This window comes from Thrips palmi, unplaced genomic scaffold, assembly GCF_012932325.1.
Source record: "Thrips palmi isolate BJ-2018 unplaced genomic scaffold, TpBJ-2018v1 HiC_scaffold_19, whole genome shotgun sequence".
Classification (NCBI taxonomy): domain Eukaryota; kingdom Metazoa; phylum Arthropoda; class Insecta; order Thysanoptera; family Thripidae; genus Thrips; species Thrips palmi.
Window position 1 is genome coordinate 14528470 of NW_023144628.1, and position 16502 is coordinate 14544971.

Sequence of the window (16502 nt, forward strand, 5' to 3'; positions counted from 1 at the left end):
AAAAAAAGTCAAAAACTAAGATTGCCCATAACTCCTATGAAACGACACCTAGGTGGCTGAAATTTTACCCCGATGTTTACCTATGGGTAGGTGACATTTGAGCCAAAAATGGGCCAAAACGTCAATGGTCCATTTTGGGACCTGCTGATTGGCACTGGTTTGCCCCTCCATCGATTTTTCGTCCATGCATGTAATGTCCAAGGTAGAATGTCCCATAATATAATGACCACCCCTAATAAAGGCCTGAGGTTTTTTCGGCACCGAACGAATGTGGCCGACAGTAGTGGCACTGCGGCTGCTCCGAAACTCATAGCAGCACGATCGAGGGGGCAAAAACTCGCGCAATCATGTGTACACGGCCCCCGAAATCACACGCGAATTATTGAGAATCACGCGTAAGCAAGCAATCCGAAATCAGCCAAAATCACTAAAATCGACCGAAATCAGGCAGAATCACACGAAACCAGGCCAAATTTGCGTACAACATCAAGGTGCAGCCAGATAGATTGTCTGATGCCGAGCCAGCGATTGGCAAATGGCAAGCCAATGATTGATAAATCCTAAATGATATTTGGAAGCCATGCCAAATAAAATTATTTGGGATCGGACTTGGTTAATTTATGTCACTATGGATAAACAAAAAGTTTGACATTTAAAAATGAGGCCAAATAATTTGGGGGCATTCTTTCCACACGGACATGTTTCTTCACCGGACATTATTTCCTAATGGACATAAATTTAATGGTCATTTTTTCTGCGGACATTAGTTCCTGAAACCTGCCGATTTCCTCCATTTTTTGGTCAAAGGTAGTCCTTGTGAGCGATTCTCACGTTTCGGGGTAGTTTCGTTTCTTCTGACTCATGTGCCCAAACGAGCGCAGATATCGACATGGGGTTTGTTTCTGATGTTAGGGAGGGCCATTGCCCACTAAACGCACACATTTCGAAAAGTTCTCGTTCGTTGGATTGGTCTACGTAACGTTTGGAATACCCCAAATGTAACTTCCGTGATTGTCCAAAGAGAACATACTCGAACTTTCCGCCCCCAGTGTGGCGGTAAGGTTCGAAAATGCTGCCCACAGTCGATGGGGATTCGAAGCTTGGCATGTCTCGAGCTAATTTCAACCGAAGACCAATACGCCAGACTTCTTTCAAAGGTACTTATGCTGCAACGAAAAATGTCCTCCGTATATTCAATTTAACTACACAAATTTCGAAAAGGCAGCTCTGGACTTCTCCCCAAGCCAAACTTTTAACTTTCCATGACACAAGCCATCAAAGTGGAGTCCCTGGGATATAATTGCATGGGTCGCGGAAATCTAAGATGCTGTATACGGTCTCAAAGCGGGCTAGAGCATTATAAAATGGCGTGTATCAACAATTACCTGTAACTTCCGTGGCACCCTTTACCCAATGTTGCAGCAGCACTAGGTGAAAAAGTTTTCCGCTGAAATGTCGGGCTTAGAGTATCATTTGACCCTGGAACGACTTTGAAGCCACAGCAAACCCGAGTCAGCCGTTAAAGCTGATTTTTACACTTTGTAACTTCCGTGATAACGTAATTTCCGTGATCAAAACACCCACTAAAACGTATGGGAATACCTTATGGCTCATGTTTTTAGGAAGATAGTACAAGGTCTTTACTATAAATACCATTGCCAGAACTCTAGTATCATCCAGGACCCCAATAATCAGAAAAACTTAATTGGATATTTCTCACTTTCGGCAAATCAGAGACGCCAAAACTACCCCGAAACGTGAGAATCGCTCTTGTGAGTCTAAGAAAGGCCACAAATTTTCTGGGCCGAAATATGCACCGTTCAGATTCTATGGGCAATTTTCGTTTTCTCTGACAACTTTTCACATACTATGGCCAAAATTGAAAAATCACCTTTCTGAGGCCTCTATGCACTCGATTGAGCTCAAAATGTGTTATCTTATGTAAAATCACGCGAGGAACACGAATCCGGTGCCCGTTTGTTGATAGGACAACCCAAACGGATGTTATGACTGTTTTTCAGGTTTTGTAGTGGTTTTTACTTTTCTTGGGGTTTTGGTGTTCGGCATCGATTTTCGCCAATCCGATGAGTGGATTTTATAGATAAAGGACCAATCTATCATACTACGAGATAAAAAGTTTGTGTACGCCGCGTGAAAAGCAGTGGCGCTGCAAAAATTGAAAAACCGTCATTTCTGGGTAGTTTTAGATCAGATAAGCCACCTTTCGCGTGACCGTCTCCGCCCCATATTCAGTCTAAATACTGTCCCAAGTGATGTCAGAGTTGGTGTGAAATTTCACCGCTGTAGCTCAAGTAGTTTTGGGAAAATGGCAGCTTTCTAAAGTTTTGCAATCACGTAAGGCATTTACTTTAAGTAGAATTGCGGTAAATGTGAAGACTTGTCTTAGATCGGGTAATAAATGAGATAGATGAGTGCGTCAAAGTTCTCTCAGCGTAATTTTGGACAAGGAATCCGATTTTGCCGGTACGAAGACCCTAGGTGTACTCTAAAACTAATTTTTCGTGCAAACCACATAAAAATGGCCTTTTTTCCTACTTCAGAGTTCGCCTAGGGTCTTCGTACCAGCAAAATCGGATTCCTTGTCCAAAATTACGCTGAGAGAACTTTGACGCACTCATCTATGTCATTTATTACCCGATCTGTGACAAGTCTTCACATTTACCGCAATTCTACTTAAAGTAAATGCACTGATAAAAATTTTGTCGTAACTTAGCGACACATTTATTGCTAACTTTTTTAGCGACAAGATTTGTTGTGGAACAAATAGCTTGTTAAACCGTAGGCGTATTGGAACTAAGGGATAATTTCACAACGACTAAATTGTAATAACGCACCAACAATGACACATCAACGACAAGTATTGAAAGTTCAAAAGGTGTTTTGTAATGTCTGCGACAATATTCATAGAGTAATTTTGTCGCTAAATTTATTAAGCATGGTTTTTTAAACATTAGTAATTTCCCTATGACTTAGAAGAACAAAATAGATGATTATTCATAATTTGCTTTAATTGAGCAGATAATTGCAAAAGATGTTGTTTCCACATAAATTGTATCGTAAAGAGTGATAACAAGAATTTTGTCCTTCAACGACAAAATGTCGCTTACTAGACTCAACGACATTTGTTTCGCTTTGGTTCATGATGAAATTCTATGTTTTGGAACGACTAAATTTTCACTCATCTGATTATTTCTGTACAACCATTTTTTAACAGTGTGCCTTACGTGATTGCAAAACTTTAGAAAGCTGCCATTTCCAAACTACTTGAGCTACAGCGGTGAAATTTCACACCAACTCTGACATCACTTGGGACAGTATTTAGACTGAATATGGGGCGGAGACGGTCACGCGAAAGGTGGCTTATCTGATCTAAAACTACCCAGAAATGACGGTTTTTCAATTTTTGCAGCGCCACTGCTTTTCACGCGGCGTACACAAACTTTTTATCTCGTAGTATGATAGATTGGTCCTTTATCTATAAAATCCACTCATCGGATTGGCGAAAATCGATGCCGAACACCAAAACCCCAAGAAAAGTAAAAACCACTACAATCCCGTGTAAAAACGAATTGTTCCGAAATCCTGCCGCCAGGCGTCCGAAAGAGCCCCCGCCACCTCGGGCTGTCCCCAGAAGTGTCCGAATGCCTTCGGACGATTCCGTGGTTAGTCCGCGAAGGGGCCGCTGTTCGGACGGGCCAGACCGATATGTGTCCGGGACTCCCTGGAAAGTCCGGGTCGGTCCGCCAGGAGTCCGGGGCAGCGGACATACCCGGAATACGTCCGAGGAAAGTCTCCCCTCCGGACTGTTTTCGGAACTCTGTACCGTTTCCCCCTCGCTTTGGGACTTAGACAAATATTCCTCTAGCGGAGCTACAGTTGAGGTGTGTCGAAGTGATTCCGCAATGTTCAATCTCAAACATTCGCCTTTCGTAAAGGAAATTTAGAAAAAAAAATTAATTGGAAATACAGCAATTTTTTGTCGTTACTATGTGCCGAAACAAATACCACAAAACGTGGTTAAAATTGCAAGAATGCATTCAGTCAATTAATTTAAATTGTTTCGTACAACCGGAGAAACATGAAACTTTAAATACAGGTATGCATAAGAAAATGTGCTTGACGTAAAATATTTTAAATTCGAGGTCCCCCTGAGAAATCCCCACTCCTCTATCTTGAAAATCGCGCCTCCCAGCGCCCAGAGGAAGGAGCGGAGCGGAGAGCGCAGCGCAGAGTCAGTGAAGAGGCTCACCGGAGCCCCCAGTCCTCATCTGTCGGGTTAGCTCAGTTGGCTCCGACGTCAGCACTGGTGTGCAAAGAAAGAGAGGAAGGTAGGAAGCGAGGGTTCGAATACGGCTTGCCTCTGGCTTACCACCGTCGGATTTTTTTCGGAACCGAGACTCGGACAGTCCGAAACCAGCCCGCATTTCGGTTTTCGGACACATCCGTAAAGTTGCCGATTTGGGAACATTCTGGAGCTTCGTCGGACTAGCCCGACGGACTTCTTTCGGGCTGGAACCCCGCTCGGACGGATCTCGGAGCAAATAATTTTTATAAGGGTAAAACCTGAAAAACAGTCATAACATCTGTTTGGGTTGTCCTACCAACAAACGGGCACCGGATTCGTGTTCCTCGCGTGATTTTACATAAGATACCACATTTTGAGCTCAATCGAGTGCATAGAGGCCTCAGAAAGGTGATTTTTCAATTTTGGCCATAGTATGTGAAAAGTTGTCAGAGAAAACGAAAATTGCCCATAGAATCTGAACGGTGCATATTTCGGCCCAGAAAATTTGTGGCCTTTCTTAGACCCACAAGGACTACCTTTGACCTAAAAATGGAGGAAATCGGCATCGGTCGTGTTCCACGATCGGACTTCTTAAAAAAAATGCCTCTTACTGTCGCTACTTAGTACGCACTTACAAACACATTGCTTGGCCAAGTACACACTCACAAACGCATGCTTGGCGCCGTATAACTCCATGCTAAGCATAGGCATTTGTAAGTGTGTACTTGCAAGCATGCATTTTTAAGTGCGTAGTTAGTAGACAGTGAGGTTTGTGGTGTACCTACAACACACTAAATTCTTGTGGACTTTTATATGCATAGTTATGCATGCGCAGAAACGTCCATATGTTATGTATAATATTATGCATCACTGTGTACATTTTATGCAGGAAGATGCATAAAATGTACACAGAGATGCATAATATTTTACATACCTTATGGACGTTTCTGCGCATGCATAACTATGCATGAAAAATGCGTCCTTATGCATTTAAAAAGTCCCTAAGAATTTAGTGTGAAAAGAGATAAAAGCGCCGTTGATCCGCAGGCTAAACTCAATAAAATCTAGCCTGTTGCTTTTTGTTCTTTTAAAAAAATGTTAAAAATAGTTTCGTTGTATTGCTCAAGCTTTTATCCCGTTTACGCGAGGGGATGGGCCAAACTCGCCCAATTAATATTATCAGCACCATCGCGGAGAGCTGACTGCCAAAACTACGTTCAAGATCAAGAAAGAGCCCAGTTTATTTCTGCCCCTGCCGCAGACCTACCTTTGAACTCGACGGCGATGTGGTCACCGAGGTCCGCCCTGTCAACGAGGACCGCGAGCTCCCCGACGCTCCACGGCCATATGGGCAGCTTGGCCTTCTGCTCGGGACGCCCTTTTGGCCACACAAGGAGCTCGGTCGGCTCCGCAATTCCCAGCGCAGGCCCTCGCCACTCCACCGACAGCTCCAGCCAGCCGGCCGGGAAGTCTGTGCCGACATCCTGAAAACGGGCCACGATTGAGAAAAACTACTGATCATGAGCTAGTGGTGTTACAATGCTTCAAAACTGAATCGAATCAGCGCATATTCAATTCAAAAACCAAAAACGAATTTTCTGTTAAGAGCAAAACCGAGGGGTGAATCACCCAGCGTTCCAGTGTACACTTGAGTACGTGAGTACGGATGAGAACACCTTCTACACACTCAGACTGTTATTGACTTTTAATCTTTAGTTACAGAGTATTTCACACAGCAATAAAAAGTACTATTGCCTCAATATCTTTGTAAGATTTTTTTTCGTTAAAATGACTTATAGTCAGTTTGCCATAGACAAAGTGTCAGTACGCAATTGACTTGAAAAATAGTCAATAATTGATGACAATTTAGTCTATAAAGTGAACAATATTGTAAATGGGTGCAAAGGAAATACTACATATTGTTGCTGCTTAAAAAACTGCGTAAACAAAGGATTAACAGTCAATAATGGGGAGAGAAAAGTCAATACGTGTCTGAGAGTGTATAAATGCACGTGACGGGACAAAAATGCGCGCAGGAAGCTACACTGAGATTCCAAACGCTATGAGTATAGCACGTATGGTGCAATGCAGCTGGGATATCGCACCATACGTGCAATGCCAAAGCCATATTGCACCTTACGTGCAATGCATCCCGAAAAGGCCCTATGCGGGGAGGCATTGCACACTTCATGTGCAATGCTTTTGCATTGCACCAATTGACGCTATAATTACTCATAGCGTTTGGATTCTCAGTGTAGCCAGTACTTACGAAATCTGGGCTGTTCCCCTGGCAGGCGTCGCCCTCCGAGGTGCAGCGCGCCCCGGCACGGTAGTTGAGCCCGCCGTCCGCCTTGAAGCCCCGGAGCGTGAGCGCCGCGCAGAGTCCGATGGAGGAGCACAGCACCAGGCGCAGGCCTACCGCTCCACGCGGCATGCGGACGCGGACGGTCTTCAGGTCGCCGACCACGAGGGCGGTTCGAGGGACACCCACTACGCACACAGAATAGGATGCCCTCGCGCGTTAGCACCAATGCCAGTGTTGCCAGGGCCAGGAAATTAGACGGAGAGGAGCGCAAACACACAGGTGAAACAAAGCCATAAGAACAACTTTTGAACGGAGTGACTTGTGTCATGCTCTTGGGAATGGCGGGAACTGGTATAGGACATTAAGGGGGCTCATACATGTTAAAAGCACTTTTTTAAAAAAAAGTTTTGATGTAGACGGATTAAGATTTTACAATTTCTGTGTTAAAATCCTTTTAGATAATTGAGTAAGCTTCATTTTGGCTTAAGGGAAAGTGACTTTGGACATTTTTTGGAGATTTAGTCGAAACGTTAAAAATTTTGCTTCTCGTAAGATTTTGTTCGCATACTTGCTCAGATCTGTGGGGAAAAAATCAGGGAGACTCATCCCCAGTAGTGTCATAGAATTGACTAGAATGGGCTTTATATCTGCAATAGTTTTCAAGAAAAAAAATAAAAACAATTTTTTTAACAATTTTTTAAACAAATTTTTCAACAAAAAATTGTTTTTATTTTTTTTCTTGAAAACTATTGCAGATATAAAGCCCATTCTAGTCAATTCTATGACACTACTGCGGATGAGTCTCCCTGATTTTTCCCCACAGATCTGGCAAGTATGCAACAAAATCTTACGGGGAACAAATTTTAAACGTTTCGACTAAATCTCCAAAAAATGTCCAAAGTCACTTTCCCTTAAGCCAAAATGAAGCTTATTCAATTATCTAAAAGGATTTTAACACAGAAATTGTAAAATCTTAATCCGTCTACATCAAATTTTTTTTTTAAAAAAGTGCTTTTAACATGTATGAGCCCCCTTAAGGCACAATTTTATTGCCCTCCCAAAGGCTTAAAATAATTGACGCCCTTGAATGGCGTGAAAGAACTGTCTAAGCGCTTACAAGTGTCCAGGACGACCGCATGCCTGTGTGTTCGGGCTACATCTCTACAAGCTTAAGTGTGTACATAGTATACTCCACCTGGTGCATGCCTGGCATGTACACACTCCAGGTTGGCGTGTGCATTCCAAGGACACGCCAGGTGGCGCATACCTTCAGGTACACTGTTGCTGAAGCTCCCTGTTCTTTGAGTGTTAGATCGGGCAGCTGTATACCTTCAGGTTTGCGCCACCTGGCGTGTACTTGGCAAGTACATGCCAACCTGGAGTGTACATGCTAGACATGCTCTGTGGAGCTCCATGGAGGTGGAGTGTATACTACACTTGAGTTTGTAGAGTTTTTGCCTTTTCTGGCAGCGCACTGGTAAAAACAAAAATAACTCAAATACGTGCCATACGAGCAAAGGAGCAAAGTGAAAAGATCTTATGTGCGTTTTGAACATATTTATTGGAGTGTGCTCGAATGAGTTCGGCAAGTTCACATCTGAGGGAGTGTGGTAATCTCACAACAGGTGCGATTTTGACGAGAGTGCTTGCCCAATTACATTCATAGAGTTGTGAACTTGACAAAGTACACTCGAATAGATGATTACTTGTTGGTACGTGTGCTAAGCTCAAATTGGATTTTGTCGGATTTTGTGGTGTATCTTCTGTACAGTCTGCTAGCTTCCCTACCTTTCTGAAACTGGACGAGCATCCAGCGCTCTCCCCAGGTCTCGGGCCGCACTCGTAGAGTGTAGGCGCCGGGCCGCGCCGGCAGTGTGGCTGCCGGGCCGTCGCTCGCTGCGCCCTCTGGCCGCACGACCAAGGAATCGGCACGGCGCTCCACCGTGAACGAGAGTTGGCGTGCGGTGAGGGCAGGCCACGCGAGGTCCTCGCCCTGCGGGAAGGCCAGAGAAACGGGCACACTTGTAACTAGTACACTCTCATTCCAAGAACGTGACATCACTGAAACGAACGTGACATCATAGAAATTGCAGTTTGTGAATTAAGCACAGATTTCTATGTCATCATAATGACCTGCTCAATGATAAATCAAATTCCCTTGTACCCTGAGTTTACGTTAATCATACAGTGAAATATCGGTTGAGTGAAAATGTCTTTTCGCCGTGCATAATCGACATACATATCTAAGTTTTAGAGTTCATACATTGCTGTAAGGTAATTTAAAAGGGTCCAATTTTTATTGAAATCATCTTAGTTCATTAAGGTTCCTAATTTGATTGAAAAGACTTGCTAATTCACCTTAACGTGCGACCCACTCGCGCAGCCGTGGCCCTGGACGTTGCAGCCCTGCCAGGTGGAAAAGGACGTCCCGTTGGTCTCGCGGTCGGACGGTTGAAGTGACAACCTAGAGCAGGAGGCATCGTCGCAGAGCAACAAACGCAAGCCGTGCAGCGCTTCGGAGTAGTCGTGGACGCGGACCGCGGTCATCTGGCCCTCGAGCAACGAGGTGGACGCGACGATGGGCGGCCCTAAGAAGCCAAGAGAGCACACTGTGAAAATTTGTTGTCACTTTATGACAAAAACGTGGATGATATTTTCACCACTTTCAAATTGATCAAAGCTCCTATACTTATTGCATGGGTGTGACATGGGCGTGCACTTAGTAGACAGTTCGGTCTGTGGTGTTTGCAAGGGTCACTGACCTGAGAAATATATTTTCGCGACGCCCGGGCCCGCTCCCAAAGCTTCAATCTTCAGCGTACCGGCAGTGAAGGGCCAAATCGGGAGCCTAATCTTTTCCCGGTCCGACATAACACGCACAACCAGCTCCGAGGTGGCCTGCGCCTGGAACTCGGACGGTCCCTGCCACTCCACTATCATTTCAGATAACCACGTCACGTCGAAGTCTTTCCCGTTGGCATCCTGCAAACAGAGGAAAAGGAGTAAAGTCTTAGTGTGCTGAATATTCAAATCTTGTCGACACTCGTCTCACTGAGAATCCAAACGCTATGAGTATAGCGTCAATTGGTCCAATACAAAAGCATTGCACATATGAAGTGCAATGCCTCCAAATTCCCATGCATTAGCATAGGGCCTTTTCGAAAAGCATTGCACCAAAGGTGCAATATGGCTGTGGCATTGCACGTATGGTGCGATATCACAGCGCATTGCACCATACGTGCTATACTCATAGCGTTTGGAATCTCAGTGCTGCTGCGGACGCATCCCACGCCAATAGGGCGGGTCATCTGCCACTACATTTCAGATTTAGACCAAATTTGGTTTTTATGTTGGTCAAACTAATGTTTGGTAAAAAAAAATCTCCACAAAAGTTTGTTACATCGTCAAACCGTACGTTAGTCATATGTCATTTGACGTCCCAGTACAATGTCAGGGCATCGATTCACACCCCAAGATTATTACCCTCTGACTCTCTGCGATGGAGAGAAAAAAATAAAGTCACGCCCCTCAGAGTTCGTACCAAAAATAAAATTAAGATTTTCCCTGACATTTCCCTGGCGCGAAATTGCAAGTTTCCCGGACAATTGAGCGCATCACAACATTGGTTGAGTTGAACGCGAACGGCCGGTGTCTTGTGCACTCCTCCGCGGTTGTCCAGCAAACAGGTCCAGTGTCGCAGTAAACATATTTTCCCCTGACATTTTGCCGCATTTTGCGAAATTCCCTGACATTTTTCTGATTTCCCTGCCCTTTTTTTCCCCTGACTTTTACCTGAATTCAAGGCTATATAAACTCCCTTAAAACGCATTTGATCTCGAGATCATTTGATGATGATAATTTCGAAGGAGTACTCACGAAATCTTGGACCATGGCCACACAGCGGCCCCCCACCTCACAGCCAAGCTCAGTGCGGAAGCTGAGCCGTCCGTCGATATTCGAATTTCTCACTGTGAGTCTTCTACACTGTGAGCTTCCAGAACCGGAGGGACAGAGTTCAAACCGCAGTTCTGGCAGTTTTCCTCCGATTTGAAGCGGGATGGACAGAATGTCTCCGACTCTCATGCTGGTGGTAACAACACTCACGCCCTGGGCAGCTTCTTCTGTACAGACAAGCGTCACATGATGCCGTTAAAAACAAAAACAAAGAACTCCTCAACACGTTTGATTGACTGAACACCAACACAATGACTGGCAAAGGTGCCAAAGCAAAAATGTTGCCAAAGGTTCCTTTGTAAATTCACTTAGATTTTTCGTTTGATACGGAGAACCTTCGCAAACCTCCAATGAATGTTCGCACACTGCGAGAAAAAATCACGGTAAATCCCGTACTGATTACTCCAGACTTCACCGTACTTTTTTTAACAGGCAATACCGTACTTTTTTTTTACAGGCAACACCGTACTTTTTTTTTACAGGGAATCCCGTACTTTTTCCCCCGGCAATCCCGTACTTTTAATACGTATCAAAAACTGCTATTTTTTTTTTGGTCGGTTGACTCTCTTTTTTCAAGATCCTGATCTACTAAAACTGCTGAAGTCGGGCTCCTGGACCCCCCTTCCGACCACTCGTTGAAAAGGTCTTGACGAGACCTATCGAAAGGTGCAATAAAATTTTTCAGTCGGTCGACCCCCTTTTTTCAAGATCCTGATGTGGACAATTCTTGGAAGCGGCCTTTGTTGGGACCAGATCTGGTCTTTCCTACGGCATGGACTGTACGGAAGAACGGTAACTACTGTTAAAAGACTACGGAATATTTTGTAAAACAAGTATGGTAAATACTGTAGACTGTACGGTGGATACTGGTTTTTGAAGTACGGTAAAGTTTGGCAAAAAATTGTCCAGGATTTACCGTCATTTTTTCTCAGAGTGCAGACTTACGAAGAATCTTTGCAATGAAAACGTAATGGTCGGACTCATAGCCAAATAGTGGCGTGACAAAAAGGTCACGCCATAAATTGTGACACAAAATTCACGCCAATAAACGGCGTGACATGTGAGTCACGCCCTTATTTGGCCTGCATGACAAAGAGTTTTATGAGAAAAGTCATGCATGCCTAGAAATTCACACTAGAATTGGGGTGAATATTTGAGTCACGCCGATTTTTGGCGTGACTTCTGTCATGCCGTCTTTTGGCGTGACACTTTATTCATGCCCCTGAAGCGGCACGAAGTCACGCCGGTAGATTTTCAGTGTGTACCGAGAATTTTCGTGAATTTCGATTAACCGATAATTTAATTAGAATTTTCTCGTACATTTACGACCTGAGTCGTAACAAAATGTGTCGTTTGAAAACGACATACTTGTTCTCCAAAATGTCGTGAATTTACGATCATTTTCAACAGTGTAAATGTTACTTAAGAACCAAACACGATAGGGGAAAGGGGGGGGGGCAGCACTAGGACATAAGGAGGTGCGAACTCTTACACAGCTGAAGATTGTATAGCGCCAGCGCTGCCTACTGCCTAAAGTCCACAGCAACAACACGCAATTTGCTTTGTTACATTCGTAGTCTGTACACGGACTATCGCGAATGAAGCAGCCTGCTGCAAACGAGCACTGTCCCTGACAAACTGATGGCCAGGTCAACTCGAGAACAACAGAGCAACTAGGGTGTCAACCGAGGGCATCAGGGGGGCACCTCGGGGTTAACTCGGGGGGAACTAGGGGGACTAGCCTCAACACTAGAAATACGCTCCCAACAAGCACCGTTATCTTCATCTCGAATGGCCTGATTCCAAAAGTGTCCCTACTTGCCTTTCTGTATCCGATGCCGAAACGAGGGGTGAATGACTCAGCGTTCTGGTGTACACATGAGTACATGAGTACGGGTGAGTACACCTTACTTTGCTCACAAATTTCGCATTTGTAAACGTTTAAGGGCTTTATTTAGCGTTTTAAACGACACTCAACGCCAAATCAGGCGAAAAAGTACAGACTTTCACCCTTATTAAACTTGTGAGTACACTGAGTACGGGCAAATTTGTACACATGAGTACACTTGTGATTCATCCCTCGTGCCGAAATCCGGGTGCTTCTGCAGCCGTGCCCGGCTCCCCACAACTGTACATCGAACGAAGGTGTTTACCTATCCAGGGATACAGGAGACACTGAATCCTCCAGGAAAGGAATTCACTGTGCCTGGGAACGTGCATCCACTATACATACCTTGGAAACTACAGGCAAAATTTCAAATGTGCGATACAGACGATTTGATGGCAGGAATGAGTTTATCTCAACAAGACGAATAAGAAATGACAAGCATGTTATGAGGTTTAGACTGGTGGAAAGTCAAGAGCAATCGATGTCAACAAGGTAAAAATTCCAATGCTTACGCATTGCACGGTGTTCCGGTTGTGGAAATCAATTTGAAGTCTGTCGTCTAAACGTTAATTACGTTAATTTTACCGTTATTTACATAACTTTGAATCCTACCGGTATTTTTACATCCCCAAACCTGATTCAGTTAACAAAATGACCATCTCAGTCTATCTCGCGATCTCGCGATTTACAGTGCTCATGTTCGTCGAAAGTCATCCGCGTTCTGAAACCACCCCTCCCGAGTTTATAAAGTTTGTCAAACCAACCGTCGTGCTGGTTACAGAATTGAGGAACACATCACAAGGGAACCGCAGCCTTTAAAAGCAAGCCAAACAGTCCAACCTCAGCAACAATGGAGGGGCAGTTTCAATGCGCGACTACTCGTTTTTCCACCCTCGCGATTTTCGAATGGGCGCAGACGCCGAGAAAATTGTTGCCAACCGCCGAAAATTAATTTATTGCGTCTTATCTGCTACGAACTTTTTACTGACAGACTTCAAAGATGTTCCAATGTCGGGACATCGCGCAATGCGTTAGCATTGGAATTTTCGAATTTCACGGCGCTTTGATTTCTTTTTATCAGCGACTTGAAATTTTGACAGTTGGTACGATGGCACCGTGTCGTTGCCATGGAGACTTTTTTTTCATGTTTTAACCATTTTCTCAGAACACTGACGATTTCTTGTCACTTTAATATGGCAGGAAGTTTAGTTTTGAGGAGTGGCACATTTTCTCTTTGAAACGTTTCTGGAAAATGTGAACGGATAAGGGTGCTTGATTGTTGCAAATTTATGTTTTAGTCGTTTACGTTAAATTCTCACGATAAATTTTTGAAATTTTCAGGAATCTTTATTTGATTATTATAACGAGTAGGCGGGATCCATTTTCCAATCAGAAGATACCGGAAAAAAAAATAAGAATCTGAGCCGTCCCGGGCAATAGGGGTCCTCCTTCGTCGGAACCCCTAAAAAAAGTTGGGTTTTGGACTCAGAAAATTTTAGTGAATTCCGTTCCTGGAGGTACAGTGTCCCTGGGTAGGTTAACACCTTCTTTCGATGAACAGTTGTGGAGCCGGGTGCTGCTGTACACTGTTAGAAATTCAGTCATAAATTAGCGACAAGAAAGTCGCTAATTTTCATAGCGACGGAAATCGTTCTTAAACTGCTTCGTCGTAACTGAACGACTAAAAAATAATTTCTCTACGACAATGTCGTAATCACGACAAGGTAGGTTTACGCCAGACCGCGTCTTGTCGTAACAGGCTTCGCGATGTCCCGCTGCCTGTTCCTCCAATCCACGCCTGGCGTACCTACCTTGGCCTGCGGCGCTAGCCTGCCTTCGGCAGGCCATGGCTTGCCCATCGTCGGTTACTTCTAAATTGTTGCATGCTGGGGTCTCCGCCCCCCAGACCCCCCTTTATTTCAGATAGAGTTGCTTCATCTTCAGATAACACTATCTTGACCCTTGTTACTGTTAAACTTGCCGGGGCTGGGGGGCTCTGACCCCCCTTTCTTCAAGGCAGAAGGCATTTGCCTACAGAAAACTCGATTTTTCGCCGTTTTTTAGGTGTTTTTCGCCTATAAAAACTGAACCAGTTGAGCTAGGATAGTGAAATTTCGCGTGTGCTGAGCCAAGGACATACCCAAAAAGTGTGCAAAATCTCAGCCAGATCGGCCGAGCCGTTCAGGAGGAGTAGTGCTGACAGACAGACACACAGACAGACAGACAGACAGACAGACAAAACTTTTCAACCACACTTGAGTAACGGGCTTCGCTATCGCTCAGCCAATTACATATTTTGACACCTGAAATCTCCGAAAAGTTGGAGAAAAGTTACAATTTTGCTCACTTGTTTACGATTCGTTCATTTACGATTCATAACACAAATTTACGACAAGAGTCGTAAATGTACGACTGAAGTCTTAACTGTACGCGACACTGGTGTAAATGCCATCAGGATTTTCTGATTGAATTTCTGATTTCCAATCAGAAATCAGGATTTTCCTGATTGATTTTCTGATTTCTGATTGTTAATCAGGAATTCTTTCTGATTTCTGATTGTCAATCAGAAAAAATCCTGATTGAGTACCGACATCAGAAAATTCCTGATTTCTGATGTCTGAGTGCCAATCAGAAATTTCCTGATATTTGATTTCTGATTGGCAATCAGAAAATTTCTGACTGCTTTTCTGATTGCTGATAGCCACTCAGAAATCAGAAAAGAACATCAGGAAATTTTGATGGTGTCAAAGTACAGATGCCTATAAAATGGAAAGTATTTGCGGTATCGGGTTCAAATTTGGTATGTGACATGTTCAGCCGATTTGACTAGGGCCATTTTAATTTCATACACATCGGATCATCTTTAGTAGCATCTCGAGGCCTGATCACGAGCTATCGAAAATCGGACTTCAGACTTGGATCGGACTCAGTTTTGACCCCCCAGAGAAGTTATCATCAATTTTGAATGTGCCCCGGCACGGTCATATCACCGATGTTTGAAGTTGTCTTACCAATCAGAACTGTCCACTCAGAAAAAAACACAATCAGAAATAGTCAATCAGAAATGGTACCAATCAGAAATCATCAATCAGAGGTGCGCGAAAATACATCAGAATTTTCCAATCAGAAAATATCCTGATTGACCAATCAGGAATTTCCTGATTGAAATCCTGATGAATTTTACACCAGTGGAGGGGGCAAAAACTCGCGCAATCATGTGTACACGGCCCCCGAAATCACACGCGAATTATTGAGAATCACGCGAAATCAAGCAATCCGAAATCAGCCAAAATCACTGAAATCGACCGAAATTAGGCAGAATCACACGAAACCAGGCCAAATCAGTCCGAAATCATTTCTTTCCGAACACAATCACACGCAATCACGCTCAACATCACCCTGGTGCGTCGCGAGATAAGGCAAAATCAGCCATGAAATCAATTAAAACCATGCGCAATCATTGCGTTCTCCGAATCATGTGTACACGAAAATCCCGAGTTTTTGCCCCCTCGACTGTACGACATATTTCAAAGACATTTTACGATTGTTCGTAACCTTACGATTAAGTCGTAAATTTACGACTTAATTCGTTTTAAAACGAAACGTGTCGCTATCAAAATTAGCGACAAATATGTCGTACATTTACGACTCAAGTCGTATATTTACGACTTGAGTCGTAACAAAATATGTCGTTTAAAAACGACCTAATTGTTCTACAAAATGTCGTAAATTTACGATTATTTTTAACAGTGTAGGAGCACCCGGATTTCGGCAACGGATACAGCTAGAGGGGCAAGTAGGGGCACTTTTGGAATCGGGGCAACGAGACAAAGACAACGGTGCTAGTTTGGAGCGTATTTCTAGAGTTTGGGCGAGTCCCCCAAGGTGCCTCCCTGATGCCCCCTGGTTGACACCCTAGTTCTGTTGTTCCCCCGAGTGGGCCTGGCTCTCAGTTTGTCAGGGGCATGTCTTTCAGCACTGGTTGCACTGTAAAAAATTCCGTACTTTTGAACGGAAATGGTACAGACAAATAAACATAGTACGGAGAT

At 44.0% G+C, this 16502-nt stretch overlaps 1 protein-coding gene across 1 annotated transcript in view; it reads right to left on the reverse strand.

Annotated features, from left to right (window-relative positions):
- Positions 1-12782, reverse strand: part of LOC117646582 — a 32139-nt gene extending 19357 nt beyond the window's left edge. Inside the window, exons 1-7 of the mRNA XM_034387624.1 lie at positions 12719-12782; positions 10488-10732; positions 9374-9593; positions 8970-9199; positions 8400-8604; positions 6576-6796; positions 5574-5790 (exon numbers count right to left, since the gene is read on the reverse strand). Of these exons, the coding sequence (XP_034243515.1) occupies positions 5574-5790; positions 6576-6796; positions 8400-8604; positions 8970-9199; positions 9374-9593; positions 10488-10694 (1300 nt within the window). The 5' untranslated portion in view covers positions 10695-10732; positions 12719-12782. The remainder of the gene's footprint in view (positions 1-5573; positions 5791-6575; positions 6797-8399; positions 8605-8969; positions 9200-9373; positions 9594-10487; positions 10733-12718) is intronic.
- Between the last annotated feature and the right edge of the window lie 3720 nt (positions 12783-16502).